The following is a 19,240-nucleotide window of genomic DNA, read 5'->3' as shown; positions in this document are numbered from 1 at the left end:
TGCCATTACTTAAAACCTGGCCACGTCAGGCCCCCAAGCCACACCTGAGTTGGCTCACCTGTAAAATGAGGAGGTGGGACCACAAACTCACAGAAGACCTGTGGGTCTCTGAAATGCCAGGAGCCCACGATGGCATGGCTGGCACACTGAAGGAGCCAGGGCACCGAACCAGAGCCAGGTGCCGTCACCTGAACAGCCCCATTCCGTCAGTGCTGCTGGCTCCGGCTGCCCTGCAGCTGGCCTGGCTGGGTGGGCTGGCTTCCTAGCGGCTGCCCGCCAGGCCGTCTGTGAGCAGATGCTCTTTAGCGCTAATCAAACGGATGATGCAGGCACAGGGGGGTGCTTCCTCTGACTAATGCGCCAGCTGTCTTGTTTAGGCAGATGGCATTCCAGGGGGCGAGAGACAGAAGTTAGCCTGCCTCTCCACTCACCAGCTCTCAGGGGAAATTAACAACAAATTGCCCATGATCTGTCAAAAAATAACATAAAACACTCAAGTGCTAGGATCCTAAATGGATGAATCAAGGGGCTGGTTAATTTGGGGTTCTAGGAAGCAGGGCCATTTCCTGCAGCCCATAGCTGGGGTTTGATGAGATTTGAAGCCCATCTGGGATGTTTCTCATCAGTATCCGATGCTCTGGGGCCCATGGGAGGGACAAGAGAAGGGCCGTGAACCTATCCCTGGCCTTTTAATAGGGGGTGAGGAAGAGATCGGGAGCTGCAGATGAGAAGGCTGGAGCGTGACCCGGGCAGCTTTGGAAGGGGACAGGAAACGGAACCCAGGCACAGCAAGCCACCGCCAGCTCTCTCAGACATGGAGTGACGTAGCAGCCTCTTGTCCCCCTACAAGGCCAGGATTGGGACCTGCCAGGCTGATGGGGAAGGAGGAAAAGCAGGTTTTCAGGAGGGAAAACAGGTTTACAGTTAGAAGTTCCCAAGCCCTGAACTCCCTTCACCCACCCATGCCCCTTAAGGAAATCATCCCACAGAAATCTTCAGGGCCACACACAAAGATGCGCAGCACAGTGTGGCTTTGGGGAATGGAAACTAGGAAAATAAACTACGTTGCTCATTTGACAAAGCCGACAGGAATGAAGATAAAAAACGTTCCCATGGAATGATATGAAGCCAATAAAAAAGCTGTGGGCCGATGTGTATCATAATGGGATGTCTTCCAAGATAGAGGAAGTAAAAATGGCAGGTTATAGAGGGTGTAAATTTGACATTTGTAAAAAGAAAAGTGTATCACCTCTATCCAGAGAAAACAGTGTGGAAGAATGTATCTCCCCAAATAATTGCTTAAGCTACTCTGGGTCACTCAATTATGGGAGAGAATTACCTTTTTCTTCATAGATTTCTATAGTATCTGGCCTTTCTACAGTTAACATATATAAAGGAAGAATATTTGTTTCTATTAAAAAAAAATAAGGAGGCTGGGTTATGGATTGAATGGTACCACCCCACCCAAAATTCATACGTTGAAGTCCTAACCCCCAGGACCTCAGAATGTGACCCTATTTGAAGACAGCGTCTTTATAGAGTAAGTCAAGTTAGAATGAGGTCATTAGGGCAGGCCTAATCCAACATGACTGTGTCCTTGTAAATAGGGAAGTGTAGACACACACAGGGAAGATGAAGGCAGAGGTGGGGGTGACGTTTCCACAAGCCACAGAATGCCGAGGACCACCAGCAAGACCCAGGGAGAGAGGCCCAGACCAGATCCTCCCCACAGTGCTCAGAAGGAACCAGGGCTGCTGACAGTGTGGTCCTGGATTTCCAGCCTCCAGAACTATGAGACAATCAGTGTGGCTTAAACCTCCAGCTTGTGGTGTTTTGTTTTTTTTTACCAGTAGCCCTGGAGAACAAATACAAAGGCCATGTGCATAGCTCTGTGGTTTGGACTGGGGCCTGCCAACAGGAGAGGGTAAGAAGTGGGACGGGCCGGGCGCGGTGGCTCACGCCTGTAATCCCAGCACTTTGGGAGGTCGAGATGGGCGGATCACGAGGTCAGGAGATAGACACCATCCTGGCTAATGCGGTGAAACCCTGTCTCTACTAAAAATACAAAAAACTAGCCAGGCGTGGTGGCGGGCACCTGTAGTCCCAGCTACTCAGGAGGCTGAGGCAGGAGAATGCTGTGAACCCGGGAAGCAGAGCTTGCAGTGAACCGAGATTGCACCACTGCACTCCAGCCCGGGCAACAAGAGCGAGAGACTCCGTCTCAAAAAAAAAAAAAAAAAAAGAAGTGGGACAAAGCCCTGAAATAGAGGGGGGTCTGCTTAGACCCAAGGCTAACTCTGAGACTGCATCTCTGGCTGGGGGGTCAGAGAACCGCTGAACTTTCAGAGCTGCATAGGTTGGTACCCTGCCCCGGCCTGCGGGAGATAATGACAGCAACGGCCAGAAAGGGTCCCACATTTGGTTGACAGTGGGTTTCATGTGGATTTCCAGGGGGCCGAGTGTCAAGTCCCAATTCCAATTAGCTGAGAGGCGCTGCCTGGGAGGGCTCATTGGAGAAAGATTCTGCCAGCGCATGTGGTGATAGATTAGTGATGTCTGCCAGGGACAGGGAGGGAGATGCATCGCCACACATAGGGAGTGTTGCCATGTGGTGATGGATTAGTGATGTCTGCCAGGTACAGGGAAGGGGACGTGTCCCCACACATATAGAGTGTTCCCTCCAGAGGCACAGGCCACAGAAATAATATCTTATGACTTGCCTTTATGCAGGTTTGAATCCATTTACTGTGGTTTCTCAGGATAGATCTTTTCTTAATTTTAAAGTTGGTCTGACCCAAGGGAGAAGGGAGCTGACTGAGGAATCTGAGATGGCAGGGGTCCATCCCACCAGGAAGCCATCTCTTTTCCAACCACCTGCCACAGCCAGGCAATGTGTGATGCCTGGGACATGCACTGACGCACAGACTTTTCACAGCAGCCCCCAAGGGCACCGGGGATGCCCTTGTCTTCCTCTGCCTGCTTCCAGGGGCTGTGCAGTGTCCAGACAGAGGACATGCATTTGTGCCAGTTAAGCGGGAACAACCAGTGTTCCCTGTCCAAGATGAGCGGCAAACAGCACCTCCAAGACTCAGTTTCCCCAACTGTAAACGGGCAGGGTAGGGGTTCATTCTGGGCTTGTGACGAAGCAAAGGGAAGAGGTGGGGAGCTGGCAAGGCAGGGGACAGGTCCCCCATAAGCACCACACAATCCCCATCGGCAAGAGATCCTGCCTCTGTCCAAAAAGGTCCAGACAGGGATGCCCCATACCTCTCACGACCAGGAACGCCCGGGCTGTGGCAGAGCCCAGGAGGTTGTGAGCGACGCAGTCATAGGCGCCTGCATCCCCAGTCTCCACATTTTCCAGCCACAGGCTCCCATCGGGCAGGGTCCGGAGCCGCCGGCTGGCCCACAAGGGTTGACCCGCCCGTAGCCATTCAATGGTGGGTGTGGGTTCTCCAGTGGCCTGGCACCGCAGGGCCACGTCATCCCCAGATCTCACTGTCATGTCCTGGGGCTCCACCTGGAACACCGGAGCACCTGTGGGAGGCCCAGGTGGCTTTTAGGAACATTTAATTATTTTTGCATATTCAAGTGGGATATGTTCATTTAGACACACTGGGAAATCCAGAGAAGCAGAAAGAAGAAAATAAGAACTGCATAGGATCCTTCCACCCAGTCATCGTTCCTGAATATTTCCCTCTAGACACTGCTTCTTTACGAAAATATGATCATATGGCCGTACCTGCTTTTATTTTATTTTATTTTTTGAGATGGAGTCTCGCTCTGTCCCCCAGGCTGGAGTGCAGTGGTGCGATCTCGGCTCACTGCAATCTCTGCCTCCTGGGTTCAAGCGATCCTCCCATCTCAGCCTCCCAAGAGCACCTGCCACCACACCTGGCTGATTTTTGTATTTTTAGTAGAGACGGGGTTTCGTCATGTTGGCCAGTTGGTCTCGAACTCCTGCCTCAAGTGATCCACCCGCCTCAGTCTCCCAAAGTGCTGGGGTTACAGGCATGAGCCACCACGCCTGGCCATCTGCTTTTATTTTTTCTCTGCAATAGATCATAACTACCTTTCCATGCAGTTACATATCTGTTGTTAGTGGCTAGGTAGTCTTCTATTGCCTGGCTCTATTGGGATTGGCTAAACCACGCCTCTCCTATAGGACAGTTAGGCTGCTTCCAGTGAAGGGGAGGGGCCATCTGTCAGAACTGCCTCTAGTTGATGCCAATGAAATGGGCAAACTCGTGCTCTGTCACCTACTGTGGGTGGCTCTCACCAAGTCACTCCCTGACCCTCAGTGTTCCCATCTGAAATATGGGGATGATGCTTCCTGTCCACTTAATATTATAGACCCTCCTGGAAGGCTAATATGGAAAGGATGGGAAAGGCCCAGTGCTGGTGAGGCTGCGGAACAAGCAGAACTCGCACACACTGCGGTGGAAATGCAACGTGGTTCAGCCAAGGTGGGGTGCTGTGTGCCTGTGTGTTCGCTTCCTGCGGATGCTGCAGCAAGCTGCAGAAACATGGGAGAAACTGTGGAGGCCAGGAGGCCCACATTAGCCTCACTGGGCCAAAGTTAAGGTGCCCTGCTTCCTCCAGAGGTTCTGGGGGAGAGCCCATTCCTCACCTCTTCCAGCTTCCGCCCCGCCAGCATTCCTTAGCCTGAGGCTGCAACAATCCATCCTCTGCCTCCATCTCCACTTTACCTTCTCTTCTCTCTTTCGCTCTCCCCTGCCACACCACCCCAGCTCTCTGTCTCTCTCTTTTTTTTTTTTTCTTTTGAGACGGAGTCTCACTCTGTTACCTAGGCTGGAGTGCAGTGGTACGATCTCAGCTCACTGCAACCTCTGCCTCCCGGCTTCAAGTGATTCTCCTGCCTCAGCCTCCTGAGTAGCTGGGATTACAGGCGTGTGCCACCACGCCTGGTAATTTTTGTATTTTTGGTAGAGATGGGGTTTTGCCATATTGATCATGCTGGTCTCAAACTCCCGACCTCAGGTGATCCACCCTCCTCGGCCTCCCAAAGTGCTAGGATTATAGTCATGAGCCACCATGTCTGGCCCCGGCTCTTTTTTATAATAATACTTGCAGCTGGGTGTGGTGGCTCATGCCTGTAACCCCAGCACTTTGGGAGGCTGCGGTGGGTGGATTGCTTGAACCTAGGAATTTGAGAAGAGCCTGGCCAACATGGTGAAACCCTATTTCTACTAAAAAATACAAAAATTAGTGTGGTGGTCTGTGCCTGTAGTCCCAGCTACTTGAGAGGCTGACACAGGAGAATTGCTTGAACCTAGGAGGCAGAGGTTACAGTAGCCAAGATTGCGCCACTGCACTCCAGCCTGGGCAACAGAGCGAGATTCCATCTCTAAATAAATAAATAAATAAATAAAACACTTGTGATAGCATTTAGGGGCCACCGAGAAAATCTGCTCACTTTAAGATCCTTAACTTAATTACATTTGCAAAGATTCCTTTTCCAAGTAAGGAAACATTCACAGGCCCTGGGGACTAGGACCTGGACATATCTTTGGGGGCCATTCATCAGATACTACCACAGCCAGTGTGTCCTAAAGTGGAACACACGTGTACTACGAGACCTAGCGCTTCTGCTCCTGGACGAATACCCCAGCACAAGTGTGTGTGCGTGTTCACTGGAGGGCGTGCGTAAGAAGGTCACAGCAGCCCTGTTCTTAACTGCCCGTCACTGGAAACTAACCTACAGTGGAGTACATGAATAAACTGTGGTACATCCATGTAGCAGAAAAACATACAGCAATGAGAACCAATAAACTAATTCCATGTGAACAATATGGACGAATGCCACAAATAATGATGTGCAAAAGAAGAGTCTACGCAAGAGCACGTGTGGGGTGATTCCATTTAAATGAAGATCGAGGCCGGGCGCGGTGGCTCACGCCTGTAAGCCCTACACTTTGGGAGGCCTAGGCGGCTGGATCACCTTAAGTCAGGAGTTTGAGACCAGCCGGGCCAACATGGTGAAACCCTGTCTCAACTAAAATTACAAAAATTAGCTGGACGAGGTGGTGGGTGCCTGTAATCCCAGCTATTCGGGAGGCTGAGGCAGGAGAATCTCTTGAACCTGGGAGGTGGAGGTTGCAGTGAGCCGAGATCGCGCCACTGCACTCCAGCCTGGGTGACTCTGAGTGAGACTCTGTCTCCAAAAAAAAAAAAAAAAAAAAAAAAAAAAAGCCTCTAGAACTTTGGGTAAGAACAGTGGAAGCCTTTGGCTCTCCTGCCTAGGGCTGTACCCTTCCCTACCCCACTGTGACCATCGCAGTGGTTTTATCAGGGATGGCTGTGAAAAACAGCAGCTTTTGCCACCCCTGGGGGCTGCCTTGATGTGCAGTAGAGGATGAAAGCACGCCCTGAGAAATATCTTCAGGAAAAGGAGCAAAACTGGTAGGAACCAAAAGGGAAATGGCTGCTGTGCTGGCCTGTGGCATGGCCCTGGCTGAGAAGAGCAGGGGCCCAGCCAGCAACGTAACGGGGAGAACCTGGAAATGAAGGAGCCACAGACAGGCTGGATTGGCTTCCCACGATCGCTGGCCAACGTGGGAAATATGCACCTGTGCAGGGGAGACCTGAGGGGTACAAAGGACAGTCAAACCGAGGCTGACTTGAAAATTGCCTGAACTTCAAATTACTCCACAGCCACGTTTTGCTGAGATTTTGTTTTTTTCACTTGTTTCAAGCATGTTGACAACTGCTCACAGAAGCATCCCTGTCAGCTAGACTGGGCAACACAGCAAGACCCCATCTCTACAAAAAATAAATAAAGTAGCCGAGCATGGTAGTGTGCACTGGCAGTCCCAGCTACTTGGGAGGCTGAGAAGTGGGAGGACTGCGTGAGCCCGGGAGGTCGAGGCTGCAGTGAGTTGTGATTGTGCCACTGCACTCCAGTCTGGGTGACAGAGCAAGACCCCATCAAAAAATAAAAAGGAAATCCTTATCAGATGACTCAAACATCTGTGCTATCTCAGTTGGTGTCTGTTGAGCGTCAGTTCTCATTCAAGTTGAGATTTTTCCTTCTTCCTGGTATGATGTGAGTTTCAGTATGATAAGATTTAGGCTCTTATTTAAATCTTCCATCTTAGCAGACCTGGAACACTGCCAGGGGAAGGAGGTGCCACTCACTTCTGCCAGATGAGAGTGGAAGTCCGGGTTCCCTACGTGGCCTCCATGGACACCCAGGAACAGGGAGGGTGCCTCATTATTGCTGGGGATCGGTGGGAGTTGGCGCTTCAAGTGGGGCTCTGCTGGCACCATCCTGGCTGGGAGGGAGAGGGGCACTGATTATTGTTCCCCACTCAGCCTGTGTAGACGAGGGGCTTCCCACTCAGTGGGTGACAGTGGTGACAGTTCAGTGTTGGTCAGGCGCAGTGGTTCATGCCTGTAATCCCACCACTTTGGGAGGCTGAGGCAGGTGGATCATTTGAGCCCGGGAGTTTGAGACTGGCTTAGGCAACATAAGGAGACCCCATCTCTACAAAAAATAAATACCTAAAAATAAAAATTAGTTGGGTGTGGTGGCACATGCCTGCAGTCCCAGCTACTTGGGAGGCTGAGGTCGGATAATCACCTGAGCCCAGGCTGCAGTGAGCCATGATCATGTCACTGCACTCCAGCCAACAGAGTCAGACCTTGTCTAAAAAAAAAAAAAAAAAAGTCCTTGTCAGATTACCTGATATCTGTACTATCTCAGTTGGCATCTGTTGTCTGCTTTCGTTGAGATTTTCCTTGTTCCTGGTATGTAAGTTGAGATTTTCCTTGTTCCTGGTGTGTAAGTGAGTTTCAGTATTGTAAGACTCGGATTTTTATTTAAATCTTCCGTTTTTGGCAGAGCTGGAACACTGCCAAGAAAAAGTGGTGCCACTCACTTCTGCCAGGTCAGAGTGGAAGCTCAGGTTCCCTATGAGGCTTCCATGGTCACCCCAGAACAGGGAGGGGTGCCTCATTACTGCTGGGCATGGGTGGAGGCATGCCCACACTGGGCCTCTGCTGGCACTACCCTGGCTGCTCACCTGGCCAGACGGGGGAGGAGCTTCCCACTCAGTAGATGACAGTGGTGACAATTCTGTCTCTTAATTAGGTGTCACCTGACAGCATCCCGCTCCAGTGTGGGGAGAGCAGTGCCTCGGTACAGGGGTGAGGGTGGAAGCTCGGGGCTCCCAGTTGGTGTGATGATGGGGCTGGGGTGTTTTTCATGGTGCTTGCCTCCCAAGTAGCTGGGACTACATGTGTGCGCCACCACGCCCAGCTATTTTTTTTTTTTTTTTTTTTTGTATTTTTGGTAGAGATGGGGTTTCACCATATTGCCCAGGGTGATATCAAATTCCTGAGCTCAAGCGATCTGGCTACCTCAGCCTCCCAAAGTGCTGAGGTAGACACGAGCCACCACACCTGGTTGGGGGTTGTTATTTACAAGTTTTCTTTCTTACTATGCTGTCCCTTTCCTAGTCCTTTGCAAGAGAGGACAGGCTCTTGTTGAGGTGCACATGCCCCCGTGTGTGTGTGTGTATGTGTGTGTGTGTGTGTGTGTGTGTGTGTATCTGAGCCTACTGGTGGTTCCAGGTTGTTGGCTTCTCAAGTACACAGCCCAGGATATAAAGGACAAAAAGAAACACCAGGGCATTCACCACCATGTTGCTCCTCAGGTCCCAAGATTGGTAGTCTATCCTCCTTCTTTTCTCTACTTTTCAGAGGCTCTTTATGTTTGCTTCTATATAAAGTCCAAGGTGTTTAGCTGTCCCTAGCAAGAGAAATAGGGAGAAGTGCATCTATACCATCTTGTCTGGAACCACAAACCTATTCCATCCATGACAAAAACTCTCAACACACTAGGTACAAAAAGGGAACTTCCTCAGCCGGAGAAAGGGCATCCACAAAAACTCACAGCTAACATCACGCCCCATGGTGAGAGACTGACTGCTTTCCACCTAAACCAGGGAACCAGGCAAGGATGGCTGCTCTCGCTGCTTCAACTGTGTACCAGAGGGTCCAACAAGGCAATAAGGCAAAGCAAAAAACTTCAAGGTACGCAGATTTGAAAGAAAGAAGTCACATTGTCCCTATTCATAGATGATACGATATCAATTCAACTGTATCTCTACATATTAGCAATTACAAATCCAAAAATCAAAGAAAACAACTCCACCCAAAATAGCATCAACAGTAATAAAGACTTAAACTCAATTTAACAAAAATATAAGACCAGTACACTCAAAACTACAAAACATCACTGAAAGAAATTCAAGATCAACATAAATGGTACTGGAACAATTGGCTATCTGTATGCAAAAAAGGAAGTTAGACCCTTACCCCACACAAAAATTAACTCAAAATGGATCACAGACCTAAATGTGAGAACTAAAACTACAAAAATCATATAAGAAAATGTAGGGTCCAGTGGCTCATGCCTGTAATCCGCACTTTAGGAGGCCGAGGCAGGTGCATTGCTTGAGGCCAGGAGTTCAAGACCAGCCTGGGCAACACGATGAAACCTCGTCTCTACTAAAATTACAAAAATTAGCTGGGTGTGGTGGTGCGTGCCTGTAATCCCAGCTACTTGGGAGGTTGAGGCACAAGGATTGCTTGAACCTTGGAGGTGGAAGTTGCAGTGAGCTGAGATCTTGCCACTGCACTCCAGCCTTGGCACCAGAGTGAGACTCTGTCTCAAAAACATTAAAACAAAACAAAACAAAAAAACAGAAAGAGAAAGAAAAGAAAAGAAATGAGAAAAGAAAAGAAAAAGATGACCTTAGATTAGGCAAAGATTTTTAAAAGGTGTAACCCCAAATACATGATTCAAAAAATACAAAATGGATAAATTTGGACTTCACCAAATTTTAACACTTTTTCTCTTCAAAGTCACCAATAAGAAAATGCAAAGACAAGTCACAGACTGGGAGAAATATTTGCAAATCATGTATCTGATAAAGGGCTATATCCATGCTACGTAAAGAACTCTAGAAACTCACTAGTAAAATAAACAACTCCATTTAAGAATAAGCACAAGCACTGGGTGCAGTGGCTCACTCCTGTAATCCCAGCACTTTGGGAGGCCAAGGCAGGTGGGTCACCTGAGGTCAGAAGTTCAAGACCAGCCTGGCCAACATGGTGAAACCCCGTTTCTACTAAAAATACAAAAATTAGCCGGGTGTGGTGGTGTGCGCCTATAATCCCAGCTACTCAGGAGGCTGAGGCAGGAGAAACGCTTGAACCCGGGAGGCGGAGGTTGCAGTGAGCAGAGATGGCGCCACTGCACTCCAGCCTGAGCAACAGAGCCAGACCCTGTCTCAAAAAACATTAGTAACAATAATTATGGTAAAAAAATACATTACATAAAATTTATCATTGAACCATTTGTAAGTGTGCAGTTCAGTAGTGTTGCGTATTTGACATTGTTGTACAATCTCCAGAACTTTTTTCTCTTGCTAAACTGAAACTCCGGACTCATTAAACACTAACTCCCCCTTCTCCCCTCCCCGCAGCCCCTGGCAGGCTCCATACTACTTTGGGTCTCTATGCTTTTGACCACTCTAGGCCCCTCATATAAACAGAGTCATACAGTGTTTGTTTTTTTGTGACCGGCTTTTTCTACTTCGCATGATGCCCTCAAGGTTCATCTATGTTGTAGCCTGTGTCAGAATTTCATTCCTTTTGTTCTTTTTTTTTTTTTTTTTTTTTTTTTGAGATTGAGTCTTGCCTGTCAACCAGGCTGGAGTGCAATGGCACGATCTTGGCTCACTGCAACCTCTGCCTCCTGGGTTCAAGTGATTTTCCTGCCTCAGCTTCCTGAATAACTGGGATTACAGGGGCGCCACCACGCCCAGCTAATTTTTGTATTTTTAGTAGAGACAGGGTTTCACTACGTTGGTCAGGCTGTTCTTGAACTCCAGACCCCAGGTGATCCACCCGTCTTGGCCTCCCAAAGTACTGGGATTACAGATGTGAGTCACCGAGCCCAGCCCTAGAATTTCCTTCCTTTTTAAGGTTAAATAATATCGCATTGTATGAATGGGTGAATTTTATGGTATGCAAATTATAACTCAATAAAGTTTTTTTTTTTTTTTTTTTTTTTAAAGAGGCAGAATCCAGGACAGTGATTATTGGGGCAGGGGGCAGTGAACGGAGGTGGGCATGCTGGAGGCTGGGAGCCAGCACTGTCCTATTTCTTTGATCTGGCTGAGGGTTAACTGGGTGGGTTCGCATTGTAAAAATTCACTGAGCTCTGCACTTAGGATCCTGGCTCTTCTCCACAGGTGTTCATCTTCAATAAAACATTTTCTACAGAATCCCTATTGAGACAACTTCACAGTGTTATTCTGAGGCTCAAACAGCGCCTGGTAAACTACGAGCTCCCTGGCACATGCGAGAGCTGTCGCAGTGATCTTGACGGCTGGTCCGAGTTTTAAATGCCCAGCTCCCCCTCGGCCCAGGTTGCCAGGTTTTCTCTAGCTCAATCCTGAGTCTCACTCACCCCACATTTGGGAAACATTTGGTAGGATTCAAGTGTGTTCCAAATAAGTATTAATGAAAGAATTCCAAGTTCCGGCCCTGCCTGTCTGCCATCTAGGCTGCACACGCCACCGCCGTCCCCAAGCACGCTTCCCACGTCCCCACTCTGCTGAGGCCGAGACTCACTCTGCAGGACGAGGATCACCACTTTCTTCGCCACACCCATCTCGTTCTCTGCCAGGCACTGGTACCGTCCCGCATCGTCCCTCTGCAAGTGGGCACAGGAGAGGGCGCATGGTGCTCAGAGAAGAAGATGAGCAGCTCAGACAGCTGGGTAGGGGACTGAGGCCAGCCAGCCAGCAAGGGGCTTAGGCTGTGAACCAGCCAGGGACACCTGATCTCCCGCAGAGCATCAGAAGGGCCTCTGTGACCACTTGTCAGCAGACATGCAAAGAGAATCCAGCCCCTTTTCACACCCAAAAATAGGGGGCTGTGACTAAGGTCCTTGTTGCCTTAGGTGGAACAACTGTGTACGTTGAAATCTTACTGTCCCACGGCACACTATTTGAGACTCCTTGGAAAAAAGGGTTCCATGGTCAAGTAAGTTTGGGAGACATTGAGTTGACAACATGTTATGGTACTTTGGAAATCAATAACTACAGGAAAACAAGAACATTAGACACCTCTGTTGTATTAACAGCATGGCAGTCTGAACTGCAGGACCTCTCAGGGCATTTATTGTGCCAGTGTGCAAAGTGAGTCTTCCAGAAGGGAGAAGGTTTGCAGCGTTTCCCTAACAGGTGGCCCACGGATATGTGATGGAACTCAGGTGGCGCGCTGGCTCACATCACTTGTGAGTGGCAGCACCACCATCAGATGGGCCTGGGGCAGCCTGAGGCCATGTCCACTCCCAGAAGATGGTAGCTGGGGGGCCACACCCAAGGGACTGGGGGGGATAGTATGGCACAAAGTTAAGAGTATAGGTTTGGAGGTCAGACCAACATGGGACTGAATCCCAGCCCCACGCTTACTGCCCTGAGCCCATTACTTAGGACATTTTCATGCCTCTGGAGCCTCAGTTTCCCATTCTGTAAAATGGCAATGATAACTGCTAGGATCTTATAAGGATTAAATGGAATAATGCTTGCTAAGTGCAAGGCCCCGTGCCTGGCCCACAGTTAGTACTTGGGTAACAGGAGCCATTATTACCACTGCTCTTACTGCTACTCTTATTACTAGTCCTATTATCATTACTACCCAGAGAAAGGCTCCCAAATGGGTGAGATCAAGGCCCCCTAAGATGAACTTGAGTCAGTCCTGACTCGGGGATTTCTGCACAATCACCAGAACTTGAGACACAAAATGGAATTTGAGAGGGGCTGCCCCAGGGCCCAAGTCTTTGGAAACAACTCGGAGCCTGAGGCAGGAGACCTGGGGGTGGGGGCCCTGCCTCCTGCACTTATTGGTTGTGGGCCTCTCTGAACTTCAGTGTCTTCGTCTGTAAATAGGGAGCACTATTACCTGCCTACCCTGCCCCCTGAGGTTGTTAATAACAACATTTTGGAGGCATAACCCACAGATCACTCTTAAATAATGGGTATGAGACATCTCACTGATTTCTAATTACAATCCTACGAGGTAGAACTAATTGGCTCCATTGAATGGGTGGATGACCGAGGAACAGAAAAGCCCAGTGGCTGGAGGTCAATACTGGTGGCAGTGGGAGGATGTCTGAGGAACGGGCAGGGAGGTGCTTCGTAGACTGCAGAAGCAGAGGGGGCAACATGAAGAACCCTCTTGAGCAATCAGAAAAAGCACAGAGTTGTCCTCGGTGGCCCCACCCAAGGTGCCAGGCCCCGCCTTGCCTCAGTCCTGCGGATGGTCAGCGAGCCATTCTGCAGCTGGTGCCAGAGGTGGCTGCCCCGCAGTGGAAGGCCATCTTTGATCCAGCGGATGTCCGGCACTGGGTCTCCATGCACCACACAGTCTAGCTGAATGCTGCCTCCTACAGGTTCCACCAGGTAGGAGAAAGCCTCCCCTTGTAGGACAGGAGCCTCTGCATGGGGTGACGTCGAGCAAGTTGTCAGAAAAGAGATTCCCTGCAGGCTCAACCTCTCATAAACCCCAAAGGTCTGCCCAACTCCTGCCTCCAGGGGCCTCCAGAGGCTCCTGCTAGCACAGCATGGTTGTGTTTAGTCAGTGCATCAGGGACAGCAAACAGTGTCCATGTCATGGGTCAAGTCACGAAGACTGGCAAAGACTTTCCAAGAACTGTGCTGAGAAGCATTTGAAGCTGAATGAGAACAGTGCTGTGATTGATTAGTGATGCCTGAGATGGGCACAGGCAGGAAGACAGTGTTACGCGTGTCATATACTCTCTTTCACAGATGGATTACACTAGCAGTGGAGTACCTGCCAGGTACTCTGGAAATCAATAACTATAAAAAAACAAGAACCCTAGACACCTCTGTTGTACAAAGCAACACTATGAGATTCATGCTAATCTCAAAACACTCTTGGATGCTCTGGACTGGCTTATATCCTTCCTGGTTTCCTGAGGTTGGATCTACCAAAAGCTGCAGTTCTCTTTTGGTGCCTGGGGCTGCTCATTCCCCCCATCCAGCCCCACCCATCCTGAAGTTGTGCAAACTAAGACATGGCATCACCGAGGGCTCCTGTGCTACTCCTGGTGGATGAGTAGGTCATAGGGGACAACTGGCTGGCTGGCAAGCTTCTGGCATTTTTCTGCCAGGACGCCCTGGCCTCCATGCTCTCTTCCCACCCTGGCACCATCCAGCTGAAGGTAGTGCTGTAGGGCAATTGGTCAGATTCCAATTCTACCTGCAGCCGGGGTCGTTTTGGGAGCGTCAAAAATACTGATGCCTAGGCCTCACCCCAGAGAGGCTGGTTTACAGAGTTGGAGGTAGAACCTGGACTTCAGAATTTAAAGTCCCCCAGGCGGGGGAACCGCTAATTCAGAGGACAGGAGGCTGGGCTCTTAGGAAACCAATAGATTGGGTCCCAATAGACTGGAGGTCTTGAGAGAGAAGCCACCTGGGGAATGTGCCCTACCCTTCACGTGGACGAAGCTGACCACCTGTGTGCGGCCCACTCTGTTCTCCGCCCAGCAGACATAGGTCCCGCTGTCTTCTCTGGAGACAGTGGCCCGCTGCAGCGTGCTGCCTCCATCCTGCTCGAACACCCCTTCTGTGGTGGAGAAAGAGAAGTCGGGTGCAGGGAACTCCTGCCCTAAACACTTCCCTGGTGCCTGGGTACCTGCAGGAACTTAATAAAAATGCAGAAACAGATGGGAGTCCCGGGTGAAGGCTGATCAAATCAGACCCGTTCCTGGGAGGCACAGGCCACACTGGAGGCTGTGGTTAATGAACCTGCCTTCTACCATTTTCCAGTGCACACTGTGTGTTTGATAAACGGTCAAGGGCAGGTCTTTGGGGGCCTCTCAGCACAGGGCACTTACTGAAACACTGCCATGATTTCTAGAGAGAAGGATTCTTTTTTTTTTTTTTTCTTTGAGACAGTGTCACTCTTGTTGCCCAGGCTGGAGTGTAATGACGCAATATCAGCTCATTGCAACCTCCACCTCCCAGGTTCAACTGATTCTCCTACCTTAGCCTCCCAAGTAGCTGGGATTACAGGCATGTGCCACCACGCCCAGCTAATTGTGTACTTTTAGTAGAGATGGGGTTTCACCGTGTTGGCCAGGCTGGTCTCAAACTCCTGACCTCAGGTGATCCGCCTGCCTTGGCCTCCCAAAGTGCTGGGATTACAGGCGTGAGCCACCGCGCCCAGCCGAGAGAAGGATTCTAACAATGGACTTTTCCTTTGGGGTTGGCCATCGCCTCTAGGAGATGAATATGGACAAGCATCACCATCAGTTGGCCAGGCCTGTGCCGAGCACGGCCCCTCCATTGTCATTCTGTCCTCAGGACCCTTGGTTATGTCCATTTGACAGATGGAGAGCGGGGCTCAGAGAGGCCGAACTATTATACTTGCCCAAGGTCCCTCCCCAGGAAGTGGTGGGGCCCAAAAAAGCCTTCACCACAGGTATGCGTGGGTATTCCACACCTGGGGACTCAGAGTTAGGAATGTGTGATGTCATATCCTAATGTAGGAAAGTATCATTTTGCAGTGGAGGGGACTTAGCAATTTATCAATTCAGCAGACATTGAGTACCCAGCAGGTACTCCACAGGCCCTGTGTCTCCCTAGACATCACCTGGGTTTCCGGTAGGAGGACAGAGTCCCCCCGGCCCCCCAGCAAAAGGGGTTTGCTGAGGGTCCCATAATGGGAGCAGCAGCTCTGGACTAGAACACAGGCCTCCCCTTCCTGGCCCTGAGGTCTCTGGGTTGAGTTTTCTCAGGTGGCCTCTTGCCAGCTCTGATATATGGCTTGTCACATATGGCCACAGGTGGGTTTGCCCTGTCCCCTACATAGGACCACGTTGGAAGACCCAGAACCAACAGGGCTGGCTGACAACCTCTTCCTTTCCACTGGGTTGGGTCTCCCCACCTGCCCTCCCTTCTTGACCTCCCAGGGTCCTGGCTCTCTGTCCCACCCATGCCCAGCAGACCCAGACCTGTGACTGGCCGGTCGTTGACAGTCCAGCCAATGCGAGGGGTGGGGCTGCCCCGGGCTGCACAGCGAAGCCACAGCCTATCCCCGAGGCGCAGGCTGCGGTCCCCAGGCAGCGTGGTGAACACAGGCAGTGCCAGGATGGTGAGGTGCACGCGGCGGCGGGCCCGGCCCACAGCGTTCTCAGCAGTACAGGTATAGGTGCCTGCGTCCTGGCCCTGTGAGCAAAGAAAGGGGTTGGCAGGAGAACTGCCCCCACCTTGGCATAGGTCAGGATGCCCCTGACCCTTGAAGGTTCTCATGGAGCATCCAGTCCAGAGAGGGGAAGGGACTTGCCCAAGGTCACACAGTTGGCAAACGGGTCAGCATCACCACCGTGCCCCTGCCCTGCCCTGCAGCGTTCACATGCTCTGCTGCTTCATAACCCCAGCCCTGACTGCATGATCTCAATAGCCAGTGTTTACCAAACACCTACTGTGTGCTGCCCTGTCCTCAGAACTTGACCTGCACTGCAGGCCTTGCTTTTGGTGCCCTGATAGAGGGCCCAACAGGGGCTCCAAGAGGAGGAGTTTTATGGTGCATTTAAGCAGGGCCGGTGCGCTAACCACTGCACCTCCAGGCTCCCTGGGTGGCCGGGTCCGACGTCTCTGACCCCTCTAGGTGTGTCCACTGAACCCATCTGGAGAGGGTCTCATCACAAAATTGCAGAATCTGATGAGTGCTGAGGGGAAGGGGGTTGGGGGTCCCACCCATACCCCTGGCTCGACACTCCCCAAAACCCAGAGGATGGTTAATGCCAACGCATGGGTGACAACAACTGGGTAGACTTTCGGGACACAAAGTCATCGCCGTACCCCTGAGCCCCAGTCCGAGTTCCCTCCCTTCCCCAGGAGCTGGCTGCCGAGGTCCAGGTTCAAATTTGGGTTCTGCCTCTTGGCAATGGTGGACAACTAGGTACACTTTGAGCCTCAGTTCTGGCCGTCTGTACCCGGGATGGTGACACTGATTTCCCCAGGCTCCCAGGGTTAAAGGTTGCACAGTGCTCAGCACAGAGCATGACAAACAGGGGTCTCAGCCATTATTCCCTGCTGTGCCCCTCGGGGCAGTGCCTCACCTCCAAGTTCTTCACCAGCAACTCCCCAGAAGGCTGGATGGTGAACTTCCCCTCGGCGCCCGGCACAGGCTGGCCATCTTTGTCCCAGGTGATGTTGGGCTCAGGACTGCCCCTGGCCTTGCAAGGCAAGAAGGCGTGGGAGCCTTCGGTGGTGGACAGGTCTGGGAGGCCATTCTCGATCACTGGTGGGACTGTGGGCAGAGGGAGGCCCACTCAGAACCAGGGCTCAGGGAGGCGGCTGATACCATCCCAGGGCCCTTGGCCTTTGGCCCAACCCTTCAGCCCTCCCTGGCCATCAGCTGCCCCCTCTAACTCCCTAGTCATAGGCCATTGCCCATGCTCAAGACGATTTGGGGACTCCCTGAGTTTGGTGTAGCTGTGACGGTGATTCCATTGCACCTATGCACATGTGTACACACACACACGTGCACACATACATGCACACACACAGATGACTAAAAGCTGCAGGACAGAGGCCTTGGGCAGGGTCCACTTGGACCTTGTACTAGGCCACCTCCAGGAACAAAAGCAGGGCAGCTGTCACAGAGCATCCCTGCGGTGGAGCTATGCTGGGCAGAGTGAGGGTCAATGACTTGGTGTCTGGCTGGTCTGGTGACCAGCGACGCTCCAGGTCCGAGGGGAGAGGAGCAGGCTGGACAAGGAGAAGCGGAGGAAGCCTGGAGCCAGGAGCCCCTCTGAGTTCACAGCCAGAGTCCGACTCCAGCCCTACACAGCTGCGGGCGGGGACAGCCACTGAGATACCACAAAGCAGGCCACAGCGGCCAAGACACGACCGGCCCATACTGAATATTCCCAGCAGACTTTGCAGATTTTTGGCCAGTGATGCCACCTGATCTTTGAAGCCAACGATTGATCAAACTAAGGGAAGGGCACATATAATTGTGTATGTGCCAGAGCAGGGCCAGAGAGGCTACAGCTACTGGAAACCGGAATGAATGAGGGATGCTAGACTTGTGTTCCATAGGGCCAGAGAGAAGGCAGAGGGGATGGGAGTTTATGTCTCAATCCAGAACTCAGGGGCACAATGAGAGATGTTTTCCCCTTAATTCCTTCTAGAACTATAAGCAGTGTGCCCTGTCAGGCAGGGAAGGGAGAAGCTTGCAGGACCCTCAAAGCCCCTCAGTTGCCAGGGCCCACCTCGGCCCCGTCCTCAGTCCCACCTTGCACCACCAGCCGCGTCTTCCCCATGGCGCTGCCCACACTGTTCTTAGCGATGCAGAGATAGTTTCCAGCATCCTCTGGGCTGGCATGGGCAATCCGCAGTTGTCCACCTGGTAGGACCTGGGTACTCACTCCTGAACGAGGAAGAAGAAAATCGGGGGCCTGGGAGCTGGGACTGGGGACCCCCGAGGTGGGCAGATTGGGCTGTTCTGTCTCACAGGCAGCAAATGACTTGCTGGGGTACAGAATGACCAAGGGACAGAAGGAGCCAAGAAGCCTGACCCCGAGCCCAGCCCAGCTGCCCCCTCCCGACCTCCCAACTCAGGCACCGAGTGCTCGGATGGCATCTCAGGCTGTGGTGACAGGAGAAGGGTTGGGGAGGGGGAGGCCAGAGCAAGGGTGGGGACGTATCTGGGCAGGTCAGGGGCTTTCCAGGACCTCTCAGCAGGTCTGCGGGGTCCCCCAGGGCAGGAAGCAGGACCCCTGCCCCCGCCCAGGCCCACGCTCTTCTTTTCCCTTCCCAGGCTGGCTGCCAGGGGCCCTCACCCGTAGGGACGTTGAGCCCTTCCTTCTGCCAGGTGATGGTCGGCCGGGGGATGCCCGAGGCCTCACAGGGCAGCAGCACCTCCTCCTCTACCACTGCCCGAACCACGCTGGGCAGCGGCTTCACCACCGGGGAGGCTACAAAGGACGGGGGTGCAGAGGGCCCTGAGAATGTCCTTAACACAACTCCTCCAACCAGGGGGTCTTGGAGCATCAGAGAGAGAGGCCTCTAAGGAGAAAGGGGGTTCTAGAAACATCGGCCACAGCAACAAGAACGCCATGGCTGATTCTTTTCCTGCCAAAGAATCCCATGGGAGACAGGTCAGG

The 19,240-nt window shown here is 51.7% G+C and overlaps 1 protein-coding gene across 11 annotated transcripts in view; it reads right to left on the bottom strand.

Moving 5' to 3' along the window:
- HMCN2 (hemicentin 2) overlaps positions 1-19,240 on the bottom strand; it is a 164,570-nt gene that overhangs the window by 12,081 nt on the left and 133,249 nt on the right. For 9 of the 11 annotated variants that reach the window (XM_054501579.1, XM_054501581.1, XM_054501583.1 and 6 more), the window contains 8 exons: positions 18,917-19,051; positions 18,370-18,504; positions 17,189-17,379; positions 16,079-16,292; positions 14,554-14,688; positions 13,347-13,537; positions 11,668-11,749; positions 3,268-3,537 (listed from right to left, as the gene is read on the bottom strand). In XM_054501579.1, coding sequence (XP_054357554.1) covers positions 3,268-3,537; positions 11,668-11,749; positions 13,347-13,537; positions 14,554-14,688; positions 16,079-16,292; positions 17,189-17,379; positions 18,370-18,504; positions 18,917-19,051 — 1,353 coding nt within the window. The remainder of the gene's footprint in view (positions 1-3,267; positions 3,538-11,667; positions 11,750-13,346; positions 13,538-14,553; positions 14,689-16,078; positions 16,293-17,188; positions 17,380-18,369; positions 18,505-18,916; positions 19,052-19,240) is intronic. The other 2 variants (XM_054501585.1, XM_054501587.1) reach the window with 1 other exon arrangement.

The sequence above is a fragment of the Pongo pygmaeus genome, chromosome 13 (genome assembly GCF_028885625.2).
Source record: "Pongo pygmaeus isolate AG05252 chromosome 13, NHGRI_mPonPyg2-v2.0_pri, whole genome shotgun sequence".
Taxonomy (NCBI): Eukaryota; Metazoa; Chordata; class Mammalia; order Primates; family Hominidae; genus Pongo; species Pongo pygmaeus.
This window is presented reverse-complemented; position numbering and strand designations above follow the sequence as displayed.